At 43.4% G+C, this 27,267-nt stretch overlaps 2 protein-coding genes across 4 annotated transcripts in view; one reads left to right on the top strand and one right to left on the bottom strand.

Annotated features, from left to right (window-relative positions):
• The window catches only part of TEX264 (testis expressed 264, ER-phagy receptor), a 179,923-nt gene extending 168,765 nt beyond the window's left edge, over positions 1 to 11,158 (bottom strand). For 2 of the 3 annotated variants that reach the window (XM_066616612.1, XM_066616614.1), the window contains exons 1-2: positions 11,089 to 11,158; positions 3,466 to 3,754 (exon numbers count right to left, since the gene is read on the bottom strand). In XM_066616612.1, the coding sequence (XP_066472709.1) occupies positions 3,466 to 3,723 (258 nt within the window). In that variant the 5' untranslated portion in view covers positions 3,724 to 3,754; positions 11,089 to 11,158. Of the gene's footprint in view, positions 1 to 3,465; positions 3,755 to 6,599; positions 6,678 to 11,088 lie in introns of those variants that run through there. The other variant, XM_066616613.1, reaches the window with a different exon arrangement.
• Positions 11,159 to 17,957: 6,799 nt separating this feature from the next.
• Positions 17,958 to 27,267, top strand: part of LOC136641997 (semaphorin-3D-like) — a 56,099-nt gene continuing 46,789 nt past the window's right edge. The window contains exon 1 of the mRNA XM_066618156.1: positions 17,958 to 18,013. The gene's annotated coding sequence lies outside the window, so the exon portion shown is untranslated. The remainder of the gene's footprint in view (positions 18,014 to 27,267) is intronic.

Here is a 27,267-nt window from a genome sequence, read left to right as displayed (position 1 = left end):
CTCTCACTGGCCCTGTGGAAGATAGTATTTGAGCATATTACCTGTACAGGTAATATCAAAGGGTTCATCAAAGGGTTACCCTATTCTGCTCTTCAGGCAAAATTCCGATTCAGGCAAAATCCTGAAACCCTGATTCATATACTTCAGAAACCACTTTTTAAAAAATCCTTGAACCCAAGAATTTGTGTATCTGCAGGGTTGGGAACTCAAGTCAGTGTCCTGAACTCTAGTCACAAAAATGTGTGATTTTGGGTGACTTGTGAGTTGCATGCATGGAAGATTAAGAAAAACACTCGAGTCAGGGACTCCCTGACTCAGCACTCATCCCTAGACATGCTGAGGCTGATTTGAGTCTCCCTGTGTCTGGGTGTGCTTGCTTACTGTTTTTGCAGCATGAAAAACCTCGTGGGGCCAGCATTCCAACCAGGCAAGTAGCTGAAAAGTTCCAGTGAGGAGGCAAGGAAGGGTTAACTTTCCTCTTGCAATGAATGGAGGAAGGTGGGACTGGGCTCTCTTTTTCCATCTCTGATAGGAAGGAAGGAATGGATGATGATCATTGGACAAAGGATGGGCATTCTGATATTTTCATTGGCTGAGGGAGGGCAGGAGGAGGAGCTTAGGGGGTTCTTGCCTTACAATTGACTTGAGAAGCTAGGGAGGGGGAGGAGGAAGTTTATAACAATCACACTTTGCACCACATGGCTGGAGGGGAGAGGGAAGCCTCAGTGAATGACCAGGTGCAGTGCGACTACTTCAGAGTAGGGCTGCAAAGGATCGGGTCATCATGGTAAGCCTCACAGCTACTGCATGTGACTCACCTCCCTCTTGCCTCTTCTATTCACACTCTCACATAGTCCCTCCCACCCCCTCCCAACCTGTTTACAGATGGGACAGGGCAGCAGTCAAGTAGTTAAAGAGAACTCCGACACACACACAGAGCATAGGAGCAGCCGCATTTTTTCCATGGCAGGGTTTTTAAAGGTGGGAGCAACTCAACTCGAGTCTTTTAGAGTCACTAAAGGGTGACTTGGAAAGTGCCCCCATGATGACTCTTTTTCAAGTCGAGTCACAGGGGGGCGGTGACTTTAGACTCAATTTGAGTCAAGCCCCGATGGATTTTCCTATCCCTGTCTGCAAATACCAGAAAAGAGAAGGAGAGTGGGACATTTGAATATCTGAATCTGTTGCAGACTGAATGACTTCTTGCTCAGATTTGGAGTCATGGGTGTTGAGTCATCAAATTGGTATTAGCTGAAGCATATGACACATTGCTACCGCTGCCCAGTTTCCCTGCCTCCTTAGGTCTATGCTCCAGTATAAAAGTCCAAGTCAATGCAACAGGTGGGGTCTCTGATCTGCAGAAGTTTGCTTCTACAACAGATTAGAGCAGAAGGTTACAGGAGTTGAACTGATGTAATAGTAAACCTACAGACCACACACAGCCACACATCCTTTTGGCAAAGCTGAATTTTAGAGAACTATCTGCAGTGAATCATTCTGGACCAGTCCATGATCAGCAACACTTTGCCTCTATAAGAACATCATGTCCATAATCAGCATAGGTCTTTAGGGATGTGTTAAGGTGTACATGTGCCCAACTGGACGTTAGCAGCCCCCTACACTGCACCACAAATTGCTGCCAAACTCAGCCAAGTTTCAAAAGACTGTTTTGTTTTTAAGTCAAAGGCCTGCCTGGCACATGGGACTAGTTGTGCAATTCTCTGGATGGCAGCCAGTGACGAAATCCACGTTACAGCCCGAACTGAAATGAAAAGCAGAAGGCGGACAGCTGCAAGGAAAAGGTCTTATGAGGAAAGAAATGGACATACAAACTCTTGCACACAAATGTTATATTTTACTAAAACTGCCGGTAACACATCATGATAGCACCACTTGTCAGTGCCCAGGAAGAGGCAAAGTTCAAAATGAGAAAAATGCTGTAGCAGCCACAGACACCCACAGGAACACCTATTTCAAGGTAACAAACTTAACTGGTCTGCATTAAGGATGCATTAGCATTTTAGTAACTATCTACATTATACTGTGATATACAGTCGTGTATCATTTAACAAAAGGGATGCATTTTCACCCCCGTTGTCAAGTGAAGCTTGGCATTAAGCAAAGCCTCCAAAGCCAAGGGGAAGCTATGCTCCCCTCCCCTCCGGAGGCTTTTCTGAGCCCCACAGAGGCAGCGTGTCTCCACACGCTGCCTCTGCAAGGCTCAGAATGGCAGAAATCAGGGAAAAGACGTGACTTCTGACTTCCCAATGGAAACCGTAAATGACATTTTCCCACCAGTTTTGGTCATTCTGAGCCTCACAGAGGCAGCGCATGGACATGTGCTGCCTCTGCAGGGCTCAGAAAAGCCCCTGGAGGTGAGGGGAGCACAGCTTCCTTTCAGCTTCAGAGGCTTGGGGGGTGTGAACAGGGACCAGCGGCGGCTGTCGCATATGCTGCCCATCGCTGCTCGGAACATCGTTAAACGACACACAACTGTATATGAATAGATGTCTACATATCTGATCCCCTAACCTGCCACCTTTCCCCAACAGGCCCCAAAAGATCCAAAGTATCTACACTTACAACCTTTTTTTAAAGCCATTTCTGCCCAATGTTTCATATATGCAACAGGGACCAAATGTGTATACCTGTGGGTCTGGTTAAGCATTTTGTGCTTTTAATAATAGTCAGAAATTCAACAGATGCATCTTTTTCTGCCAGGGATAGGAAGAGCTGTGCCAACTGAACAGTTCCAAAAGTAAAAAAATAATCATACAATCTTCAGTTATAAATTTATTTGTTCAAAAACACGTATAATCAGAAAACAAAAATACAACACATCATTTGTATGCAGGATTAGGTTTGTAATATGTTAAGTACAATCTACACAAAGTGTATGATCATACTGCTAAATCACCAAGAAGGTAAGCAGAGGCTGATCAACTCACCCTTAATGTATTATAAGGCATTAAAAACGTCACCCAGTTTCACAAAGAAACAAGAAGTGATGTTTTTTAAGTTCTAGGGCTCAGTTTGAGCCCAGCAGAGGCTGACAGACATCTGGAAGGGGCAGCCTGGAAGCACACATGGGGGCGTGGACCCAATCTGCAGATACAGGATCCACAGATATGGGGGCCCCCTGAAGATTTCATCAAAATAAAGCATGGAAGTCATATGGCATGGAAAAAAGGAACTTAACATTCATAATTTATTCCTATTGCACAATATAAGTTTCCTTAAACTTAGACCATTTTGTCAAGGCCTGTGGTAGCACAACAAATGGCCCCTAGTCATGGAGCCTGCTTGGAAGCCTCATGCCAAGTTCACAAGACCCCATGTTGTAAACATCACAACACCCCATGAGCTACTTAAGGTCTAACCAATCAGAAAAGAGGTTCTCCACAAGCCATAGTTGTGCTAGAAGTGATATATAGAAACCAAAAAGGAGCTCCCTCTGTGACTTACCGTGTGAGGACTGTCATAGTAGACAGCAATAGAGTACAGCTTTGGAGAGATGCTGCAGCCCTCCGTAAACAGCCTTCCACAATCACCATAAGGTCCCACTTGGAATTTGTATGCCACAGTGAGGTTGCTGAAGGGAGGCGAACCAGCACTCACCACCACTTCTGAGAAGAGCCCCGAATAAACAGCAAAGCCAAAGAGCGTCAGCAGCAGAAGCACCACCAGTGCAGCAAATAATCCAATGAGCAGCCAGTCCGCCATGGCTTCTGGTGCGTCCAACAACAGATACCAACTAATAACAAGAGAGAACAAAGATAAGACAGTGTTGAAGCAAACTGCTTCCTCATAAGTCTGCATATACATTTTCGGTAGGTAGTTCCCATAACAATTTTCACTCAAATTAGCTTTTAAGAACCCACTTTGATGTTTGTACAAAATTCAGGTGAAGCACTTTAACCTGAAAAAAAAGTTCCACCTCAGCCACTGTTTTTTGACAAGGAGTACACCATACCCTGGTGTACACTGCCTACCATTATCCATTCTTGTGAGATCAGCACAAGGCAAAAGAAATGCTGTCCTTGACAGTATTAGTGTTGATTTCATTGCAGTATTTATGGTATTTTACTGATTGAACTATGCTGCCTCTAGTCCAGCGATTCCCAAACTTACCTCCATCACAATACCCTCCATGCTACAAACGCAGTTCTCAGAACCAGGAAGTAAGGGGTGATGACGTGTGATGCGATAACATCATCACCAGTTACTGCTGGGTTGGAGACCACATAGCAACATTACAAACAGTGGTAAGAGGCTCAGGTCAGGAAGGGTTTTTTTCAAGCACGTGAAAATTGCATGAAGGAGCTCTGCCCCCCGAGCTGAGCCTCCTACCACTGTTTGCATGGTCACTCTGTGGTCTTGCTGCCATGCAGCAGACATCCTGTGACACTCTGGTGAGTGCTTCGCAATGCCCTGGGTGCCATGACACACACTTTGGGAACCTCTTCTCTAGTCTATCTACACAAACTCAAAGCAGCCTGAGATGCTTTTTCACAGCTTCCGTACGAAACTGATTAGGTTCCTAAAGAACTCAGCATTTTTTATATTTAAAAAATTTTTTTCCCAGCCCTCACCTTTCAGGAAAAGTTCACATATATTTTTAGAGTATTCAGAAGTTAATATTAAACAAAACCTCCCACCTGTATTTTAATTAAATATTTAATGTTTTTTCCTAGTCCATCCTCAAGATTTTGAACATTTGAGAATGGCAATAATATCTGGGCTCTTAGCTTCCTCTCAACTGACTAGACAATCTAGCTAGTGAAACCTTCAGAAACCACAAAACATCATGTGAATGTTACATATAGTGGTAACATTACATAAAATCTATATCTTGAGATCTGCTCTCAAAACCTCCGATTGTTATATGAATGCAGTCACCAGCAGAGATCCCATCACTGTGCTTTAAGTGGGGGGGGGCAGTCTGCTGTGGTGGGTCCCCTGACATAAAATTCTCTCTCTCTCTCCAAATGCTTTCCTTCCTCAGTATTCTTCAGAAGTGGAAACTACTACTGTTTTCCTTAGGCTCCTCTTGTCCATTCACCTTTCTAAGAACCTACCTACACATTACACCAAACACATATCATACACCATACACATACACATACACCAAACACATATCACCAAACCCAGACCCCAGGAAAAGCAACTTCATTATGGAATGGAGTGGTGGGGATGCTTAATCCTTTCCCCACTCAGTGCTTTACTCCTCCAAATCCCCCTACCTGCTTTTCCCCTGTAGGGTTCAAACATGTGTTTGCAATCACACAAAGACTACCGGAAAAGAGAGCTCAGGAGCAATTTGAAGTGGAAAGCATCACATTGGGAAAAGGATATGCATACACACAGTCAGCTTCTCTGCTCCATATCACCCTTCTTCAAACAGATTTTTCTTGAAAAAGGAAAAAAGGGCACAGGAAGTGATTGAGGTTTGGCTATATACATTTGTGTGTATTGTGTAGTTAAGCCCTTAAACTGTGGTTTCATCTTATTTTTTATATTCAAAAAACTACAAAAACTAAGTATATGTGCAATATACACATAAAATTATTAATATTAATTGCAGCTTTCCAGTTCACCAGATTTCCAGCCTGATGCCTGGCAAAAAGCATATATGTAGAGACCATTAGCCCACAGTAAGAGAGTCACAGCCTGATCCCCCAATCCTGAGCTGCCTGGCATACAAGGCTGCAGTGGTGCCAAAAAGGCTGCATCCTATGGGTCTTCGGGCAGCAGCGGGCAGCTCCTGACTCCACCTCAGGGGAAGGAGACATTTGTTCCCCTGAGTAAGGAAAGCCCTGACATGGGGCTCTGGATCCAGCACAGCTGAGCTCTGCCAGCCCCACCCCTCTCCCACTCTGCTCTGTCCCCCCACAATGCCTTCCCTGTCCATACCCACCTCTGAATGCCTCCCCTCCACCCTGACTTACCTCTCTGCCAGCCAGCGCTCACCTAGAGTGCCAGGTGATGCTCCACTGGCCGCCACCAGACCAATGTGGGCTTGCACCAAGCCTGCTCCGGCGCTGGGCCAGTGCTAATCCCTGCAAGCGGGCCTTATGGCACACTTGCAACATTGTGTGTCGACAACAAGCCAGCGCGCATTGTTCAGAATTGGGCCCTCACTTCCCAATATATGCTGATAATCAAATCCTTTATGCCCTAGCAGTACATCATCTGACTTGCCACAACTGCAGTTATCCCATTCCCATAAAGTTCTGTGAATGGATTCTTATATGAAAGCATGTCCTTGATATATATATATATAGACATATATAAACTCAAGGTATCTTAAACAGTACTCTTATGAGTGCTTATACACTCACACTTCTACAACAGTATTTATTTCTTAGTAAATTGAGGCTGACACTTGTCCACACCTTCTCCCTCTTCTCAGCAACTATATAATTTGAGTTCAGGTCATGTGTAATGGTTAGAGGTGTTTATTTCCAGTGAGTAAGATAGGATAAGAGCCTCTTACTGAACATAATGGGCTTCCTTCTGAATAAAATTCATAACACCAGAAAAATACATAACACCAGTTCTACTAATGGTTCATCCAGTAGAACAAACTTTCTACTTACAAGAAAATCAGCAAAGTGGACTGCTTAGCAATAGCTCATTGTCTCTCACAAGAAACTTTGCTCTAGGATTTACTTTTCTGAAACAAAAGAAATTAAGGTCAACAGGAATTAAGTTCTCCAACAGAACTACATCACTGCCAGAATAATTGTATTGTTTTCCCCATATTTACAAAGGGTACTAAGGGATGGGATTCCAAATCTGTGTTTTCCTTATTCAGCAGTTCTAAGAGTGAAAGGCCATGTGCAGGACACAATCAGCAGGAGAGTATTTATTTTTCACATTTTTATACCACCCTTCCTCCGAAGAGCTCAGGACGGTGTAAACAGCTGCTCCCCTCCTTCTTGCCCTCACAACAACACTGTGAGGTAGGTGAGGCTGAGAGAAAGTGACTGGCCCAAGGTCACCCCGGAAGCTTCATAGCTGAGGGGGGACTTGAACCTGGTACATCCAGATCCAAGTCCACCTCCCAAACCACTACACCACCCTGAATGTCTCTTCCCCAACTCCCCAGCTCTCTCCTGCGAATTCAAGTTCCATTAATAAATAAAATAAATCAACTGAGAGAGTTCAGTTCACAATTGTTGAGTACAAAAACATTTTCTTTCAAGAGAATAGTACTTTCATGATTTTCATAGTTACATCCCCACCAAACACACAACAAAAACATTTATCACCACCACTTTGAGGAAAATGGGTGTCTCAAATACAGATGCACTGGTTCTTAAGTGGCCCAACTCCAAAGTATGCAGGAAAATACTGATTTTTGGAAAAGATCCTTTGCTTCCCAGAAAACCCCCCCCCCCCTTAAAAAAAACCAGTGAGCTAAGGGCTGCACATGCACTCTGCCATCATGCTCTCCTGGACATTGGCAGGTAGGAGTTAGGCTGAAGAAAAGTTCTCAGGAACTTGACCAGCCAATCCGGTTCCTCATAGGATTCTACAGCATATGAGAAGGGCCAAGTAGGGATAGTCAGCAGCCATTCTAAAGTGTGCATCCAATTTATGCCCCTAGCCTAGTAGTTTCAAATCCAGCAACAACAAATGAAGGATAGTTCTCCACTATTCTTAATTGGATCAAGATGAGAAGGCATCCAGAAAATGAGAGAAAGAATAAAGGGGGGCTATCCTCCTTGTCTTGTCCTTCTACCCTGCAAAAAAAAGAAAGAAAAAAAAATTTGCCAGGCCCCCAAAAGATGTAATAAAAAAGGTTGGAACACTATGTACCAAAATCATGTACTGTACTACTGTGTACACTTTTTTCATGCATCTACACTTGTTTGTCAGTAGCTCCTAAAAGGTCTGTTTGTGTTGCAAACTAATTTTAAGGCTGCAATCTTGTGCTTGCTTGGGTAAATCCCACTGAATGTTGTGGAGTTAATTCTGAGAAAGCATGCATAGGATTGGACTAAATGTGTCATACGTAACACACTCTCTACCTTGAATGTATTCAGTGGTTTCAATAATTCCAAAACCAGTGTTTCGAGTGTTTTTCTTTTTATTGCTATATCAGTGTTATTTGGGCAATGTCTATTTTCTTAGGGTTCAGTCCTAAACAGTGCACGCTGGCTTGCTGCCGGCATGCACTGTCGCAAATGTGCTGTAAGGCGCTTATGCAGGGCTTAGCACCAGTCTAGCACCAGAGCTAGCCCAGCGCCAGCCTGCACTGGGCTAGCGCCGATGGTTCATCCAAACCACCAGGCAGCAGAGAGGTAGGTAGGGACGTGAGGGGAGGCAGGGAGGAGGCATTCTGGGGATAGGGAACGGGGCAAGAGGAGGGCAGGACCGGTGGAGCTCAGGCTTGAGCTGCATGGCCCAACACAGAGGCTCTTGATTCTAAGACAGCCCAAGGATGTCCCCTTTCCCTGAGGAGCTGCCAGGAGCTGCCCGGTTGCACTCAGGATGCCGCAGTAGTCATTTTCAGCATCCCGCACGCCGGGCAGCTTAGGATTGGGCTGCCCATCAGCAAAACAGACACACTCTTAATTCTCTATATTATTTTTACATATACTTCTGCCTTTCTTGCACAAAACTCAAAAGAAGTCAACAGGTCTACGCATGATATCTCATCGAGGCAGACCCACTTAGCTTCAGCAAGGTTCTTACACCATGTATCATCAGACCACTACACTGAGAGCAGGGCATGAGCTATTTGGAGTTTCAACTTAAATTCCAGTGTGATACTACAATGTGCCATTTGTTACTGTCTAACTAGGAATCAGTTATGCATTCCCTTGTAACAGTCATTATTATGGCAATCCCAATTCTTCCAGTTTTACATCAATGAACTGATTTTAAGCCTTCATCTTTTTTCTTTCTATAGCTCAAACCTGGAGAGTGAAAAATCAAGAATACTAAGTCTATATCCCCGAGGCACAACACATGCCAGACAAACAAAAGATAGAAATCTTACATTAAAACACCCAGCCAGTCAAGGCTACTACAACCTGTGCTGTGCAACAAGCAGGCAAATAAATTAATGAGTCAGTTCACTGTCAGTAGGCTATTTGAGACAGAAATCTGCTACTAACTCACATCCCCTCTCTGTGGAGACTGCTGTTTCATTTCTCCCAACTGAGCCTGTTTATTTCAGCACTATTCTACTTCCTGGTTCATATGTACCAACTTGATGAGATCACAATGCTCGTGCACAGCTCATAAAGCAAGCATGCACTTTTACAACCATTCCTTAAAGGACCAGAGATGCTTTTACAGGACTCTTTGAAACGTATTTCCTTTAGGATTAGTTCTATTTGTGGGGCACACAGGACTGCAGAGGAGGGGAATTATTACCTGCAGAGACCAGGTATTACCCAGAGTCTTGCAAAGCAAAAAAAAAAAAAGGGGGGGGGAGCTTTCCTTCCTTTCAAAGGTTATCAGCTCCACCTACAAGAACCATAATCCTCTGTTTGTGACATCTGTAGTGCTAATTGTCATGACACAAAGAGATTATTACAACTGTGGGTAAAGACTAAACAACTAGAGTGGAATGAACCCTTGGGATCAGTCTACAGTGTGATCAAAACAGCAGTACTGGTTACAAACCAGGTTGTTAGCAGTTGCTCACCAAGTTTTCCTAGCTAGCATAGCACAAACAGGGATTTTCCAGTCAAATGTGATTTGTGATGGCCAATGCTCACTGCAGAGTCCAAAGGCCCTAACTTACTGGGCCACAGGAAAGTTGGAAAGGTATTCTTTGAACCATGTTAAATCAGCAAAATTCTTCTTTCGTCTCCACAAGTTTCTAGCTCGAAGAACTATACTGGAAATGTTGCAGTCTTTTACTTGGCTGTAAGTGATGAAATCTTGAGAGACCAGTGTATTAGGGAGAATCTGGAGTGTCTTTAAATTAAAAGTAATGCTCCACCTGTCTCCATAAGAAAAGCTTCAGAGCATGATATAAAAAAACTAGGAAATGCAAAAGCAATTGTTTAAAAAATTCAACTAAGTGTCACATCCACTGAATTTCTGCTTGTCACATAACTCACACATGCACCCATTGTCAGAAAAAGATGGCTTATATGAAAACTATTGTAAGCTCCTAGCATCAGAAGGCTGATGGTGGTACAAAATTCTATGCGAAGGGGGACTTGGGATGTGTGGAGACTTTGGTGGAAGCAAAAATGGGAACCCTGCTGAAGTCTGCTTTGCCTGCCAGCTGTTTAGCTCTTCCCCAAATATTCCACTATGAAAACAAATACAATAAAAGGATTGTTTGGTGGTATGTTAAAAGCAGCTTCATCTTGGCTTGAAACAGTTAAGGGCCACAACATAGTAGTTTTATGTTAAGGATTTTATGTTAAGGGTTAAGTAGTTTTAACAGTTAAGGGTCCCCTCTATAGTAGTTTTTTTAAAGTGTAATTTCTCCTGATTTCCTGTTGGATCCAAAGTATTTCTGCTGTGAGACCCACCCATATCCTGACTGACCCACTGTATAGTGCAGATATACATCCAATAGGAACCAACTCTAAACCTTTTTGCATGTTGCTCTCTTGCAGGGTCATTTAGGGACCGACTTTCCCCTTCAGAAGCCCCTCTCAAGAGGGGGGCGGTGAGGAAGCGACCCCCTCCAATGGGATCCAGTCTTCAGTCCCTCCACTCTGACAATGCTCAGCATCAAGTCTCTCCTCAGATCCTCCAGCGCCACTTCTCCCCCTCCCCATGAATCTCGCACAGGAATCTACTGAGACCTCCCCAGTGGGATCTACTGAGTGCCACGCTCGCCCCCTTCCATTCCTCCTCCAGAGAGACATCCTGCAGCCACCTCCCCAAAACCCCCTACAGATCTTCCCAGGGGCGCGGGGTGCCGATCCAGTGGATCCCTCCTCTGGAATCTCCTTCCCTTCTGTCACTTCGCCCCGACAGAGAGCACATTCCTGGGGATCTCCCCCACGCTCGATCCTTCGCCTTCCTCCTCGCCGCCCACGGGACCCCCCAGCGGCGTCCCTCGGCCCTCCCTCCCCCAGCGCGCTCCCTGCAGCCCCCACTCACCCCCGACGGCGGCAGCGAGAGCAGAGCCGGCTCAGGCACGGGCTGAAGCTGCGCTCGCGGGCGAGCCTGGCTCGCCGGTCCAGAAGCAAGGCGCGTCCCCGCCCGGGAGCGCGCCGCGGCGAGCGCCGCTCCGCGGGAGGAGGCGGCGCCGGCGAGCCTGACACCCGCAGCAGCAGCTGCTGACTGGCGGTGGCTGGATTCGCCTGGCCCGCGGGAGAGAGTTGCCCGGGCCAGGCCGGTTGCTGCAGGCCGGGCCGGGCCAGGGCAGCGCCGCCCTCCTCCCCGGCAGCTGGGCGATGGAGGTGGGCTGCTGAGGGCGCTTCTAGTAAGGCTGCCCTCCTGTCCACACTTGCCTGGGAGGGAGCCCCACTGACTCTGATGGGACTGACCTCTGAGTAGACATGCATAAGCTGGGGCTCTGAGGCTGTCCTCCTAGCCACACTTGCCTGGGAGTAAGCCCCATTGGCTACAATGGACTTGCTTCTGAGTAGACACGCATAGGCTAGTCTCTGAGGCTCCAAGCCTATCTACACTTACCTGGGAGTAAGCCCTATTGACTATAACGTGACTTAGTTCTGAGTAGATGTGCATAGGATTGGGTCTGCAATTCTAATCACACTTACTTGAGAGTAAGCCCCATTGACTATAATGGGACTTAGTTCTGAGTAAACATGGATAGGATTGGGCTCTGAGGCTGCTACCTTTCCCTCCCTCCCAGCGGGGTTTCCATTTCTTTTCATGGCTGCCAGGTGGTCAGAAATTGAGCAGGCCATCACTGCCAGGTGGCTCTTAAAGGCCCAGGAGTCCAGCTGACAGATGGATGTCCATCTGAGGTCTGCAACTGCATTGTCCACCCATCCCCCTGCCCCCATTTGGAATGGAGTGGCTACCATTTTCTTTTTGACTTGAGTCCTTTGCTTGATGGACAGCAATTCAACAGGTATAGCTTCATGCATCAGTGTCAGCCCTCCAGATGGAACTCCACCTGTTGGATTTCTACCTGACCAACAGCTCTTAAAGGCACAGAAGCACTGGGCAGCAGAGGGTTGCAGTCCTAATAGTGGAAGATTATTGCACTGTCTAGTTTGGGGGAAAGGGAGGTGGTGTACATGACAGGCATTGTCCAAGTGGTGTAGAAGGGGGACAGTCTCTCGAAATAGTTCATTTGCATGTGTGAAATGAACAGTACTGAGACTGAGCTAAAATAACCCATTCCCAAGTTCAACTTGCAGCTTGCCCCAGCACATGAGATTACAATTCCATCTTTATATTGTTCTTAAAATATCTAACCAGATAAAATCAGGCATCTGACTTGGGAAAATTCCATGGTAATTGGAAATGCTTTGTTTTAAAAGCCTGAACCAGTGGTGGTCCTGCTAGGGCATCAGTCACTAAATGGCAGAGTTGGGAAAATATAGGGTACATGTGGATTAATCAAGTGCTACTCAAAGTGGTGGTCCAGTCTGCAAATGGCCAATTTCTAGGAAAGAAACAATACTTACAATATGGCCCAGATATGATACTGGTCCTTGGCACATTGGAGGGAAAAATTGCTGGCCTGCCACATCAGATAGTTTGAGCAGCACTGGATTAAACAATGACACTGTTCCAAAATCTAGTGTGTGGTGAGGTTTTTTCCAGACATTTCTCTGCAAGATGCTGCAAGGGTCATTTTTTCCATTCATACTGTGGTAAAGAGCTCATTCAGCCGTTCCACACATGTTAAGAAATGCAGCCCAGTCTTATGCATGTTTACTCGGAAGTCTGCAGGCATAGAAAATTTCCATTTCTCAGAGTGTGTCCACCAGAATTGTGGCTTCAGTCTACAGTTTTAGAGGACTGCTGTCTGAGTAGTTTGAGTGTCAATTGACTGGCTCGTCCAAATCAATATAAACTGGGAAATTGCTCCAGTTCTGCCATTATCCTGAAATTTCAACCTACATGCTCCTCAGGTTCCTGTTTCTCAGACCATTTCCTACTCTGCACCTTTCCTTCAGCCACCTTGCCGCTAGGCTCTCTAACTTCCCTGCCTATTGGGATCTTTTCCAGTTCTCAACCTGCCCTACAAAGCTGTTCTTAGGAACTGTGTGAGGTTTTAAGCTAGCAGAAATGGCAACTTCACCATTTGACAGAATATGAATAAACATTCTGTCCTGTTACACATACCAATTGAGGGCCCAATCCTATCCATCTTTCCAGCCCCAGTGCAGCTGCAGTGAAGCCCCTCAGCAAGGGAACAAATGTTCCCTTACCTTGTGGAGGCCTCCAAAATTACAGTGCACACCCCATTGGCATGGCTACACCAGGGCTGGAAAGTTGGATAGGATTTGGTCCTCAGTCAATTGCTGTCAAGAGGCTTCACTGTTAAAAGCACAATACAGTACAGTGTAGATGTTACAATTGCCACTCAGACCTTGGGCTCATGCCCACATGTGTGCAGGACATACAGTTGCATATTCCTTGATGACTTGCAGCAGAATAGATGTGAATGGTTTCCACTGAAGAGTGTTAAAATCTTTTTTCTCCTGCCTTCTGCTAAGCCCATCCAGTATAATCCTGTCCATTCTGACTAGCAGCAGCTCTCCAAGGTCTCAAGCAGAAGCCTTGACTTTCTCCACACTGCTGTCTGAGCTCCTTCTAACTGGGGTCCCCAGTGATTGAACCTGCTATTTTCTACATTAAGCACTTATATCTCCCACTGAGCTAGAGGTAATAAGAACCAGAGGCTGCAATCCTAGGCACGCTTTCCTGAGAGTAAGCCCCATTGAACAAATTAGGACTTACTTCTGAGACCTGGTTAGGATTGTGCCCTAAATTAGTTGCATTTGCGCCAGCCTGACAGGTGATGATAAACAGCTACATGTCAAGATCTGCCTGGAATGTTATCTCCCTCTTTGATCCTGTTGAGCAAAATATACCAACTGGTTATTAGGAGTTGGTATCTTGTTGGATTTCCTAACTAGATTACTAACTGCTCCATTCTAGACAAGAGAAAACTCCATTAGATATGTTTTTGTCACAGTGTTAGAAATTGGAACATGCCAGGATCTCTTCCTCTGATTCAGGCTTATCAAAATATGTAAACTGGTTGTCAGCATATGCTAGACTTCAGGTTCCCCTAAAAGGACAACTTTGCCTACATTACATTATTATATTTTTAATTCCTGTGTTGTATTTGAATTTCCTATTGCATGAAACAAACACTTGTTCAGCATGGCCCTTCCTGCTGCTGTGAGTTATGTAGAGATGGAATGTAGTGCTACTTGATAATAGTTTGGGATTGGTGGTATGATGTATTGCTATATGATGGGGTTTCTTTTCAAGTGACATGAAAGGCTCATAATGTTGGACTATGTTTTTGCTCAGTCTGAGAAGCAGAACCTATCCTCTGTTCATCTGGTGTACTGAATACAGTATTCATTAACCCTTGTTAGGCTATCAGGCAAAACCCATTCTTGTGTTTCATTCCAATCTTTGGGAACTCTTTTTTCTCATTGGATTTAGGTGGCAATAACCTTACTGCAGTGTCACCCCAGCAGTATCTTTTCTAGTGGCTGTCTGCTGGTGTTCTTTTGCATCTTTTTAGATTGTGAGCCCTTTTGGGACAGAGAGCCATTAGTTATTTGATTTTTCTCTGTAAACCGCTTTGTGAACTTTTAGTTGAAAAGCGGTATATAAATACTGTTAATAAATACTGTTAATAATAATGATTTCAGGCTAAAAATTCTCCAGACATCTCTGACGAAATGTTTTTGTTTTTTGTTTATCCATCCATTTATCCATCCATTTTTGGATGGATAACTGCATAAAAATAAGGAACATGCATCTTTGTGCATCTTGTTGGTTGTACAAGCCATCTTTGGGCTAACGGAGGCTCTACCCTCTAGACCAGACCTCCTGCCCTAGTGAAAAGAGCTCCCAGACCTAATAGTGAAAAGAGAAAGAATTTCTCCTTATTTTTATGCAGTTATTCCAAAATCCAGACAAATCCAAAATCCAGACACCTTCCCATCTCTGTCCAGATAACAGGTATTCAACCTGTAGTAATTAATGTTTTGGTTTATAATAAGAAGAGCCCCGCTGGATCAGGCCAAGGGCCCATCTTGTCCAACTTCCTGTATCTCACAGTGGCCCACCAAATGCCCCAGGAAGCACACAAGACAACAGACACAATCTGTGTCCCAGTGCCCTTCCCTGCATCTGGCAATCAGAGGCAGCTTGCCTCTAAAATCAAGAGCTTACACATACCTACTATAACTTGTAAACCGTAATGAACTTTTCCTCCAGAAATTTGTCCAATCCCCTCTTAAAGGCATCCAGGCAAGATGCCATCACTACATCCGATGGCAAGGAGTTCCACAAACTAATTACACGATGGGTAAAGAAATATTTTCTTCTGTCTGTCCGAACTCTCCCAACACTCAAGTTTCGTGGATGTCCCCTGGTTCTGGTGTTATGCGAGAGGGAAAAGAGTGTCTTTCGATCCACTCTGTCAATCCGCTGCATGATTTTGTATTTCTCAGTCATTTCCCCCTCAGGTGCCTCTTTTCTAGACTGAAGAGGACCATACGCTGCAGCCTTTCCTCATAGGGAAGGTGCCCCAGCCCAGTTTGGTTGCTTTCTTTTGCACCTTTTCCATTTACACTATATCCTTCTTCAGATGTGGCATATAACATTGAGTATGTATGATAGTGTGAATAAAAAATAAATTCATTTATTCACTTTTATACTGGTCAGATTATACCTGTGATTCTGAATAAGAGTGCAGTGCAAATACGGAGTGTTAGATTAGAGGCAATGTAAAGTATAGGAAAGGAAATCATCAACAAGAGAGTGTTGATTTGAGAAGTCTGAGGCAGTTGGAGAACTACTAAAATATAAGAGAGGTGTGACCCCTTGTGGCTGAAGTAGTTAATAACAGAGCTGGGGAAACAGTACGTACAGTACTGCGGGTGAATTTCGTGGGTGGATCCAATGGAAGAGATAAAGGAAAATTTTAAATCCTCGGAAGCCATGAAGAGCCATCAGAAAAGTGATGGTAGTACAGTTTAAAAATACTTTTCCTTTTCATCACCAGCTTTGCTTTGAAATGTGTTTCTTCTCAAAGGTTGACATCTGTACATTAGATAGTATTTTCTATCAAGGGCTCTCAAAATGCTTACAAAAGTGCTTTACAAACTGAGGCTGCAATCCTGTATACACTTCCATGGGAGTAAGGCTCACTCAATTCAGAGGACCTTACTTCCAACTAAACATGAATATGATCAGATTGTGAGCCAGTCAGTCAAAAGCACCATGCTAAACAAGAATTACAGTATTTATTTTAAAGAATAATATTGATTTTCATTTATTTTACAGGAGCTGCATATTCATATATACCCATCATGTTATTCATCCCTGTACAAGACCTCAGTAGTTAAGTTGAAAGGATGGAAAGAATATAGCTGAGCTGAACATCTAAATATGACATTCGTTCAGGTATTCACATAGCTGTGTTCTAGTTCCCAATACAACTGAAGGCTCTCCTAGGCAGTGAAATTGTTGTTTTGCTTTATTTTAATTCTTTAGGTTCTCCAACTGCTTATTTTAAAAAATTGAAATTTTCATTTGTAGTTACAGAGAACATCCTGAAAGTAAATGTGTTTGAACAGTGTATATCTAAACAATATTTTCCAGTGCAAGTACATTAGTAGCATGCAGCAGCATCTTAGTAGCCACCTGCATACGGCTTCAACTGCATATTATGGCATGAGGGAAAGGCATGAGTTACAAGAAAGGCATATATCTACTTTATCCAAAATAGAAGAAGGGAGTAAAGGGCAAAGCAAACAAAAAGAGGAGATGAGGCACAAGCTGGGAAAAGGAGAAATAGCAGAGTCTGAGAGTCCAATCCTGAGCTTCACAGCACCAGCGGTATGAGCGTACTGCCCAGCTGGGTGTCACAAACATGCCGTAAAGCATGTTTACGGCACCCAGAGAGCAAGGAGTGCTGGCACTGGCCTCAGTGCTGGAAAGAAGACTCTGCACAGCCGCCAGGGGTGAGTAGCACTGCCGGGCAGCAGTATGGTTTTTTGGGGGTGGGGGGAAGCATTCCGGGTTAGGAGGAGGGCAGGATGGGAGTGAGTGTGGAAGCCTCCTCTGCCAGATCTTATCCCCTGCATCGGACTGCAAAGCTGTTCTAACTGTCCCACCAGTCAGTTTTAGTGGATATCCCCTGGTTCTGGTGTTGTGTGAGTGGGAAAAGAACTTCCCTCTGTCCATTCCATGCATACTTTTATATGCCTCAGCCATGGTCCCCCAAGGTGCCATCATTCTAGAAGACTGGAAATCAATTGTCTCCTGTATTTACCTTTCATAATCTTTATCTTTGTTATCCCAGTAGTAAAACAAGTAACTGAATATATTTTGAGGTTTCAGTTAATTAAATCTTGTTTCATTTAATTAAATACACTGAACTGTTTGAATAACCTGAGTAACATGTGGATTTTGAATGCTGGTGCATTGTTGATTATGGTATCATAGGATTAAAAAGAAAAAAATTAGTTATTGTGAGCAAAGGCTAATTTGCAGAGCCATGAGATCTGAGAAATTTGAAAACCTGACTGGACAAACAAACAATTCACCACAAGATGTCATCAGTTCTCAATGCATACTGAAGTTAGGGGCTGGGAATAAGGCTGGACAGATGGTTTGCTAACTAGCAGCTTTTGCTGATTTTTATGAATGGAGGCTGTCTCTGAATGACATCATGGCCTGTTCACTCCACCCTCACTTTGGAGTCTCTTTGTAATCTTCAGGTGTTTGTATACCAAGCTCTAATGCAGAAGATCCTGTCGGTTTTGAGACAGAATTGTGGGGTAGAAAATAGAAGAATATTCTATTATTGGAAATCAGTCAGTATATGTACTAGGATTGTTTTAGAGAGGTGAGTAGTACACTATTTTTTATAGTAGTACAGTATTTAATACTATGTAGATTTTAAAATAATATTGAAATATTTCTTTTTTGTTTTACATTATAAATTTTATTATCCTGTATTGTGTTATGACTCAAGAATATTTCTACCAAAATTGATAGAGTTGTTGTACACATGTAACAATGTACAAAAGAACCTATTTAGACTACTGAATTTGTATGCAATACTTAATGTTCTCTCATTTATCAGGTGGAAGTACAATAGATACATATGTTTATTGTAACTTCTTATGTGTAAAGGTAGGATCAGGCTATTAAATTGCACAGATTGGCATCTTTGTGCCATCGTTCTTTAAATAGTCATCAGAATCTCAAATCACAGTTATCTTTTAGCAAAGTTCTAGATCTAGATCTAGGGCGCAGTCCTAACCAACTTTCCAACACTGGTATAGCTGTGCCAGTGGGGCAGGTGCTGCATCCTGCAGTTGGACGGCACTCACGGAGGCCTCCTCAAAGTAAAGGAATGTTTGTTCCCTTATCTCAGAGCTGAATTGCCCTTATGTCGGTGCTGGAAAGTGAGTTAGGATTGCGCCCCTAGTCACAAAACAAGAAAATTGGTTCTCATGTTCAAATAAAATTAATAACTTGGTGTATTATGGTGTATAGTACAAGACAGAGTTAGATACTGTAAATCTAAAATAGGCACATGTGAAGGGTATATAGGGCTATTTTATAAGCTTTTGCCTTAGCAGTACTGTAGAGAGTCAGTTTGGGTCCCATGAAAGGCAATACTAGTGGACCATTTATTCAGTTAAAAGTCACCCCCTTTTTGCTATAACCCCTAAATTCCTGCCAGATTCTTTTCCTGCTTTTGGCTCTTCAGGACTGGAAACAAGCCTACTGAAGGTAGTAGATGATGAATTGCAGCTCCTAAGAGAAGGTAGGAATGACTCCCAAACTTGCATTCTTATCCTTGTTGCATTTACTGTTCGTCACAGGAAGGATGGGAAGACTCAAAGCATGTGCAGAACCTTTCTAGAGCTATGGGTCCCAGGGGGAACCAGTATGGTGCAAAGGCTAGAATATGATTTTGGCTATGTAAAACTCTTGTTCAAATTCCTGCTAAAAACATAACCATTCTTCTTATGACCAGTATGTTTGCCATTGGTGATTGTAGTTCTTAGCTTTGTAACAAGTGAAAAAGAGTCTCTAAAACATCTCGAAAACAGTCAAGGACATGCGCCAAGAAAGAAACTGTAGCTCTCCAGTATGTTTCCTTGAGTGTTTGGAGCACTAGTCGCCCAGTTTTGCACTGCAGATACTGATATATGCAAGGCAGATGTGAATCAGCCTTCCCCTAGGTGTATCTCACTAGGTGGCAGTGGGCAAGTCACTCTCTCTGCAGAACCTACTTCACATGGCTATGATAACGCTGCAGTTAAATGTTTGCTAACTTTTAGCTCTTTGAAGTGAGTTGCACATGTACCATATAAATCAATCATGCCCCCCAAACCAGTCCTGCCCCCCACAAAGAGCTCTGCGCTTCAATTATCCTTTTCCCAAGACATTCTAATAAAAGAAAGCACTGAGATCAATATTGCTTGCCCATCAGTTTGTCATATAATAGGCACTTCCTGACTAAGCCTATTTTTATTGCTGTCTCCACTAATGCCTTTCTTTGGATTCAGTAGGTTTGATGCTAAGGCTAAGACTTTCCATATTCAGGGTTGGGAATCCCTGTGGTTTCACCAATCTAATATGTACAATTTGCACCAAAAATTCTGAAGTGTTTTACAGACTACATATTTGCTGAAAGAATTTATTACTTTGGTTATCCTGTTGGTCACAGGCTGCTCCATTTGACACCAAGAACACCAGTCTTTGTATTCTGTTTTATTTTATCTGCCTTTGCCAGGCTACTAAGCCCTCTGAATGAGAGAGATCCCCCTGAACTACCCGTAATTAAGTACAATTATTTGCTACCATTGGTATATTGCTACCATGAAAGGCTTTTTTAGAGTGTTCATTTCCAGTAGGGACATTTTATTAACAGCCCAATATTATGGATGTGCTGTGCCAGAGGAAAATGCTGTTGCAACAGCACCATAAAGCACTTTGTGACAGCACTATTAGCAGGCATGCTGGTGGGAAGGCTGGAGCCTTACAGTGCCTTGGATGCCCACCAAACCAGGTAAGTTCAGTGCAGGGATGGCAAGGAGTAGGAGTGGATGGAAGAGGGAAAAGATGGGGCAGGGGGTAGGATCAGCAGTGCTATCATATTACTCCCTTCCCAGGCCTGATCCACCTGGATGGATCAACTCAGAACTGCGCCAGTGATACCACTGGCGCAGGTTCAGGTTGACTCTTTGTGACTGCTGGGATTTACCCTGGGGCAAGGGGACCAATGTCCCCTTACCCCAAGGAGACCTTCAGGAGCCAAAATTCCCTGCAGGATACAGCATAGCCTGTGCTGGCACCGCTGTATCACTGCATGGGAATTTAGTTAGGATTGAGTTGTTAATCTAATAAATTGCTTGCCATATTTCTGGTTTAATAATAATATTACTACCGTTACAATTGAACTTTGACCTGTCATGTCAGGTCTTGTAATTTCTCAGTTCTAGAAATCGAGGACATACATAGCCTGGATTCTATGTACAATGATACTAGGATTCTACTGGCACACAAACTACTGAGTTGCTGATCAAAAATGAGATGGTAATTCCTTCATAGAGCTGGAGTCACCTCCAAGCAGCTGGTAATTCCTTTCAGTAATTTGAATTTGACAGCAGCCTATGACAGAGGTGACTACATGATTGAAGCCATATGACCAAATGAGGGCAATCTGCATGTGGAAACACAGATCCCTGCTAGATAAGGACCTACATATGTCCTTATACATATGTCAAATGATGGTGCATGTGCTGCTGTGTTTACTGGATCCCCCCCCCCCAGGTTTGGCTCCTAAAGCTGGATTATTAGAGTCAGACCAAGTCCAGGGCACCAAACTGATCATCACCACTGTCAATTTTAACTGTGCTGATAATGTCTTTAAAGTGGCAGATGACTCCAGTAGTTGGTGATCTCACAGCTGACAGTTCTAACTATCTGTCCAGTATTGTGCATGAGCAAACACTTTTACAGAGCAGCATGTGTGCAGCCCATTGCTACACCTGAGGATCTGTGGACTGGAACCATGTTTTAGAGTAACAATCCAGAATCAAGGAAAAGAAGGAACATCTAGCCATCCCATGATCAATCCTTGACTATGATGATGTTTCCTTCCAAATCAGGGAATATAGGCTATCATCCTGATTGATCCCTCCATTTTGTTCTACTGGTGGAAATGGAAAGGACATAGTGGAAATGGAAAAGGTGCAAAAGAGAGCGACTAAGATGATTGCTGGGCTGGGGCACCTTCCTTATGAGGAAAGGCTACGGCGTTTGGGCCTCTTCAGCCTAGAAAAGAGACGCCTGAGGAGGGACATGATTGAGACATACAAAATTATTCATGGGAAGGATAAAGTGGATAGAGAGATGCTCTTTACACTCTCACATAATACCAGAACCAGGGGACATCCACTAAAATTGAGTGTTGGGAGAGTTAGAACAGACAAAAGAAAATATTTCTTTACTCAGCGTGTGGTTGGTCTGTGGAACTCTTTGCCACAGGATGTGGTGACGGCATCTGGCCTGGATGCCTTTAAAAGGGGATTGGACAAGTTTCTGGAGGAAAAATCCATTACGGGTTACAAGCCATGATGTGTATGCGCAACCTCCTGATGTTAGAAATGGGCTATGTCAGAATGCCAGATGCAAGGGAGGGCACCAGGATGCAGGTCTCTTGTTATCTGGTGTGCTCCCTGGGGCATTTGGTGGGCCGCTGTGAGATACAGGAAGCTGGACTAGATGGGCTAAGGCCTGATCCAGTAGGGTTGTTCTTATGTTCTTATGCTGCCCCTCACTATAAATATTGCATTTGTCACACAATGATCACAAAATCTGGTTTTTTAAATTCCCTCACATAACCAATTGGGTTGTATCTGATGTCATTAAATGCTACCTCTTGTTCATTTCAAAGGGCAGATCTGATGTATGAGTACCCTAGGCACATGCATATTTGTGTTTACAAAAATGACATGGAAAATGGCACTCTCACACAATCCAAGAGGAAAAACATGCTGGAGCGGCTTTTATGAGGGAAATATGGCATGCAGCATTTAGGAATGGAAGACTGTATTGCAGACTTTTTCAAAAATTTCTCTGTATTGAGATAGAGATAGGGAGGGCAAACATTTGTGAATTGATATATGAGGACCTGGATTCTGGATGGTCCTGTTTCGCATCATGGAATTAAACTAGAATTTTTTAGGGTTCCTGCTAACTCTATAATACATTCCCCTTAGGGTTGCTGAACAGAATCATTCCATGCATTAAGTGAACACACCATGGAAACAATATGAGATTACAGTCCTATACACACTTTTCTGGGAGTAAGCCTTATTGGACTTACATCTGAATAGACACGCATAGAATTATATTGTAAGGCAAGCAACTTCATGGTCTCCAGAACAGAGTTCTCTGGGTTATGTAATAACTCAACCGCTTATTATAGTTTAGTCACCTAAATGTACGGCATATGGTGGCTCTACTTGCATGGAGATTCAGTCATATGTAGTTGCTAGACATAGGTGAGCCTAGTATTATCCTATCCCACTCCTCTGGATTGCCAAGCTGTTGCAAACACGTGGTAATTCTTGACTAACCATGTGACCAAGGACTATAGGTTGCCAGTTCTCATTAGGGTTGTATCCACCATGTGGGAAATTTTATGGTGGACACAAAATAGTTGGTCATGTGATTCTCCTACTGTAACCACAATGCAAGTTAGCTGCAAAACAGGACATCCATCATTTACTATCTTTCCCAAAGCATCCACCTTTCTCTCTTCGGCATCTGGTGACAGCTTCTCAGAGGCTGTTTATAGTAGAAAGTAAGATTTATTACAAATCTTAGTTTCTGGATTCTTAGAGCTTCTCTTCCTCTAAATACAGACCCATAGGGATTACAGAAGGCCTCTTCAAGGAGGGGAGGCCACCACAGTGTGTGCCTATTTCAAGTTCTTCATGTCAAAGACCTAGCTAGTACAGAGAAATGAGTGACAAAAAGATACACCAAGGAGTTGGACACATCTTTCCTGAAATGGATTTTGGTAAGAACTTTGAGGTGAAATGGAGGATCAGCTGGAAGCTGCAAACAGACATCCCCTTAAAGAACACAATCATTCTTGTAACTTTTTAGAATTTATATAATTATTATTAAATGTTATTATCAAAGAGACTGAGGGAAGTTTCACATCTTGCTGGAAACACAGTTTTCCAGTGGTCTGTCATGTAATACATGAAGGAGAGTCCCATATCTGAAAGCCTCCAGTAAACAACCACATGGGAGCCTCAACCATTCATACTCCCAGACATATTCTTTAATTCACATTTTTCACACATACATTTCCCATTCACACTTTGTGGCATTTGCATTAGAACACAAAACAGGAATGTGTTTTTCCTATAGCATCTGGAGCAGCCCTAAGACATTGGGGGTGCAATCCTAACAAACTTTCTAGCACTGGCATAGCTGTGCCAATGTGGCGTGCACTGCATCCTACACTGGGGAGGCAGTCAATGGGGCCTCCTCAAGGTAAGGGCATGTTTGCTACTATACCTTGGGACTGCATTGCAGCTAAGTCAGTGCTGGAAAATTGATTAGGATTGTGCTCTGGAAGTGTTTTTATTCTGAAGTCATACCCACACAACAAGAAAGCAAGTAATCCAAAAGACAGGTCTGCTGATTCCATTACCAGCCCACCCATAGACATGAACAGACAGATCCTGTGTCTTATTGGTTCTTATGAACAACACTAGTTGATGGTTTCCTAACATCCAAATATAAGGGTTTGTAAACCATCTCCAGCAATGGCATGTGCCGAATCCTATTCCCTGTGACAGCAGCCTCCCTGTCCCATTTCTCTCCTTGGAAATTGCTGTTGCAAATCTGAGGAGAACCATTGTGGAGTGGCTTACAAATGGGTCAGGGGATTTAATTCTCCTGTGAATCCTCCTGATCTGCCACCCCCCTTCCACTGGATACAGTGTGCCTGTTTTTAGCAGGGCTGCACCAGCGGGAGGGTGGGATGGTGGTGATTAGGATTGGGCAGTAAGTCTGCAACCCTATCCATAAGGCTGAATAAACCTCAGAGCATTTTGGGTAAATGGACACTCACTTGTGTTAGTTTGGGGAGCAGCAGAGCTCATTTGGATTCTTACTGCTGGACTAGTTCACTGTCTTGAATCAGTTCTACAGAAACCTCTTGTGGACTGAATTATTTACTTCTGTTTTTAGTTCACTATCTGATGAGGAGGATCACACTGGCAACCCAAGAAGTTTATGATGCTTGGGAGAGGAAGATAATGTGCATCTCAATTTCAAAGCAAAGTTCATAAGGAAAAATGCATAAAATGATTTTTGCCTGTTACATCACTGGCTGAGAAATAGAGACATACCCCCCCCCCCCAGTGAAGCCAGTTTTGAGCACTGGAATAATAACCCATGGTATGTTCCCACCCCACTGCCAGCACATGTCCACCACTGGCCTGTCCATGATAGGAATGACATTGTTCATGTTAAGCGCATTCAGCAAGCAAGTGTGCTTAAAGGGGCCATGCAAGAAAGGAGGGACATGCGTGGGTAGAGAAGCTGATGCCACCATCTACGCCCAAAAACAAATAATCTGCATTCCTATCGACTCACCTTGCTCCTTCCTCACAATCCCCACACTTCCTGTTTTGTGGAAAAGGGTTGCCTGGGAAGAAAAGAAGTAAGGAGTGGATTCTTCTACCTGGGTTTGAAGGGGGCGTGTGTGTGTGGTGATGGCAGGTCAAGGGTGGTGTATCACATAGGGCTCTCCCTGTGCCTGTCTAAAATGTGGCCAGAATAAGAGAACTAGAAGAGAAGCACATTTCTGCACACCAGTTAACAGCTTTGAAAATGTATGTGAGAAGAAAGCTTGTAAAGGAGGCACCAGTGCCTTGGTCTTACCCAGCCTTGCTCCCAGGACTTCATAGGAACCAGGCCAATAACCTTGTCCAAAAAAAAAAAAATCTTATCCCCGGATTTTTGAGACATTTCAGAACAGAGAGGTGCACTAAGGCATAAGTCATTCTAGAAAGGTCAAAGGTCAGACAGGGATAACATGTACCAAAGAAAAGGGCATTTCTTAAGAACATAAAAGGTGCACAGAATGGTCCACAAAGACCACCTCCAAACCCCAGACCATAATTTTAGAGCACTTTGAGCTGAAATCTTTTGACAAGAAACAGACAGCAGAAGATTCCCTCGTCTCTCCCCCACCCCACCTCTAATCCTCATTAAAATACTTTCTCTGACAAAGCCTCCCATGTCCACTGCTGCCATTCCAGTTACAACAGGAACCATGGGGGAGTACAGATAAGAAGGGGGAACGTTTTTTGATTAAAAGAAAATACAGTATAACTTTCATGTTTCAGATCAGGAGGGGAGATAGAACTGGGGTTTTAGAAGAAATCTCACCAATTGAAAGCTTGTACTGATCATTTGTGACCTGAGAGTTAGAGGATTATAGCTCTCTATGGAAAAGTTGAGCTCTTTAAATCATTATTTTATTTATTTTAAAATCTCTGCACCCCACCTTTCCCCATGCAAGCAGAGGTAAGCAAGGTGGTTTACAATGACAATTCAAACCAAAAGAAAATGCTAAGGAGCACTGAATTTTGGAAAGTGTTTTGGACATTGTCACTCTCTTAATTTAGTGCCAGCAAAGTCAACTGCAGAATTCCTAAACAGGTGCTGTAGAGCGAGGCTCTTCTCTGTCCTCCTCCACATGCTCCTATAGTCCCTAGTATTATTTGGTCGTCCTGCCCTGGACAGACTCCTGTAGAGTAGACATGAGCTAAAGATATCAGCATCCCTGCTAAGACCAGTCGGTTGGGGGAATGGGGGACCGTGATGGTTACATGTGTTCCCTAGGAATGTTTCTAAGACCACCCACTGATTTTGTGGAGTCTGTGGTACAGCCAGCAACCACAATTACTCCTGGCATGTATTGACTTGATCCAGATTTGAGCTGATGACCTCGCTGTGAAAAGCCTCTGCCTTCAAATCCTATGCTCTCTGTAGCCTGTCTTTTCAATGAATTGACTACACATGACAGGGATCAGTGGATAATACTTGAAAGAGTACAACAAAGTGCTGTGTGCCTGACCACACACAATGCCTATCAGTTCTAACCTGCAAACTTTCTATTATTTCCGCCTTGGTTCACATATATGTCTTTCGGTGCTTTTTGATCTTCAGTATTTTGGATCTTAGCCTCTAAAATTATGCTTGCTGACTCCTTGGCTTTTCAATATAAACTAATGTATAATCTTACAACTAATGTAGGTAGAGAAAACACATCCTTTTTAAAAAAAAACAAAAACAACCACAACAATATTGTTCATGACATTTGGAACCTGTTATGTTTATTTTGAAATCTTTGCAATGAACAGTTCTTGGTCTCCTGATATGTATGTATGTATGCATTATTTTAGATATTTGTACTCTGCCTTTCTATCATAGGACAAACTGTCTAAAATGGGTTGTAAATGCCAGCACCAGGTTGGGAAAAAGCCCCCAAATGGTGCCCCCTACCCAGATGGCACACTGGGTACTTCCAGTGATACTGATGGTTCAAGGTTTTACCCAGTCTGATGGATCCCCTAATGGATGTGGGCCCTTGGCCAGTGCCCTATGTAGTTGACCTCACACTCCATTCCTGACAACAAACAAAAACAGAACAACCATAATCAGTTTTTTTAAAAAATAATACATGCCCAATGAGAATATACTGCAAGAGGTTTTGAATCATATATAATCTTATCTTGTTCTACAAATTGATACCTACGTCTTCAATTTTATATAAGGTTGAAGATTTTTGTATTTTTTGTATTTTTTTGTTTAAAAAAGAGGTAAGGGGTAACTGCCTGCTGGCACAAATGATATTAATTTTTGTAGAACTTTATAGGTATATAGAGGGTAGACCCAATATTTTTCTATAATTTTTTTGGCCTTTTTTCACTCTTTTTTATTTTGTTTTTTATATAATCCAACTGCAGTATTAATTATAGGTACTCAGGAGCTGAGAATGCTATAAAATAACATAAAAAGGAACTTCATACATTTCCTTGCAGC

This window comes from Tiliqua scincoides, chromosome 2 (genome assembly GCF_035046505.1).
Source record: "Tiliqua scincoides isolate rTilSci1 chromosome 2, rTilSci1.hap2, whole genome shotgun sequence".
NCBI lineage: Eukaryota > Metazoa > Chordata > Lepidosauria > Squamata > Scincidae > Tiliqua > Tiliqua scincoides.
Note: the sequence above shows the minus strand (reverse complement) of the source record. Positions and strands in the feature narration are given on the sequence as shown.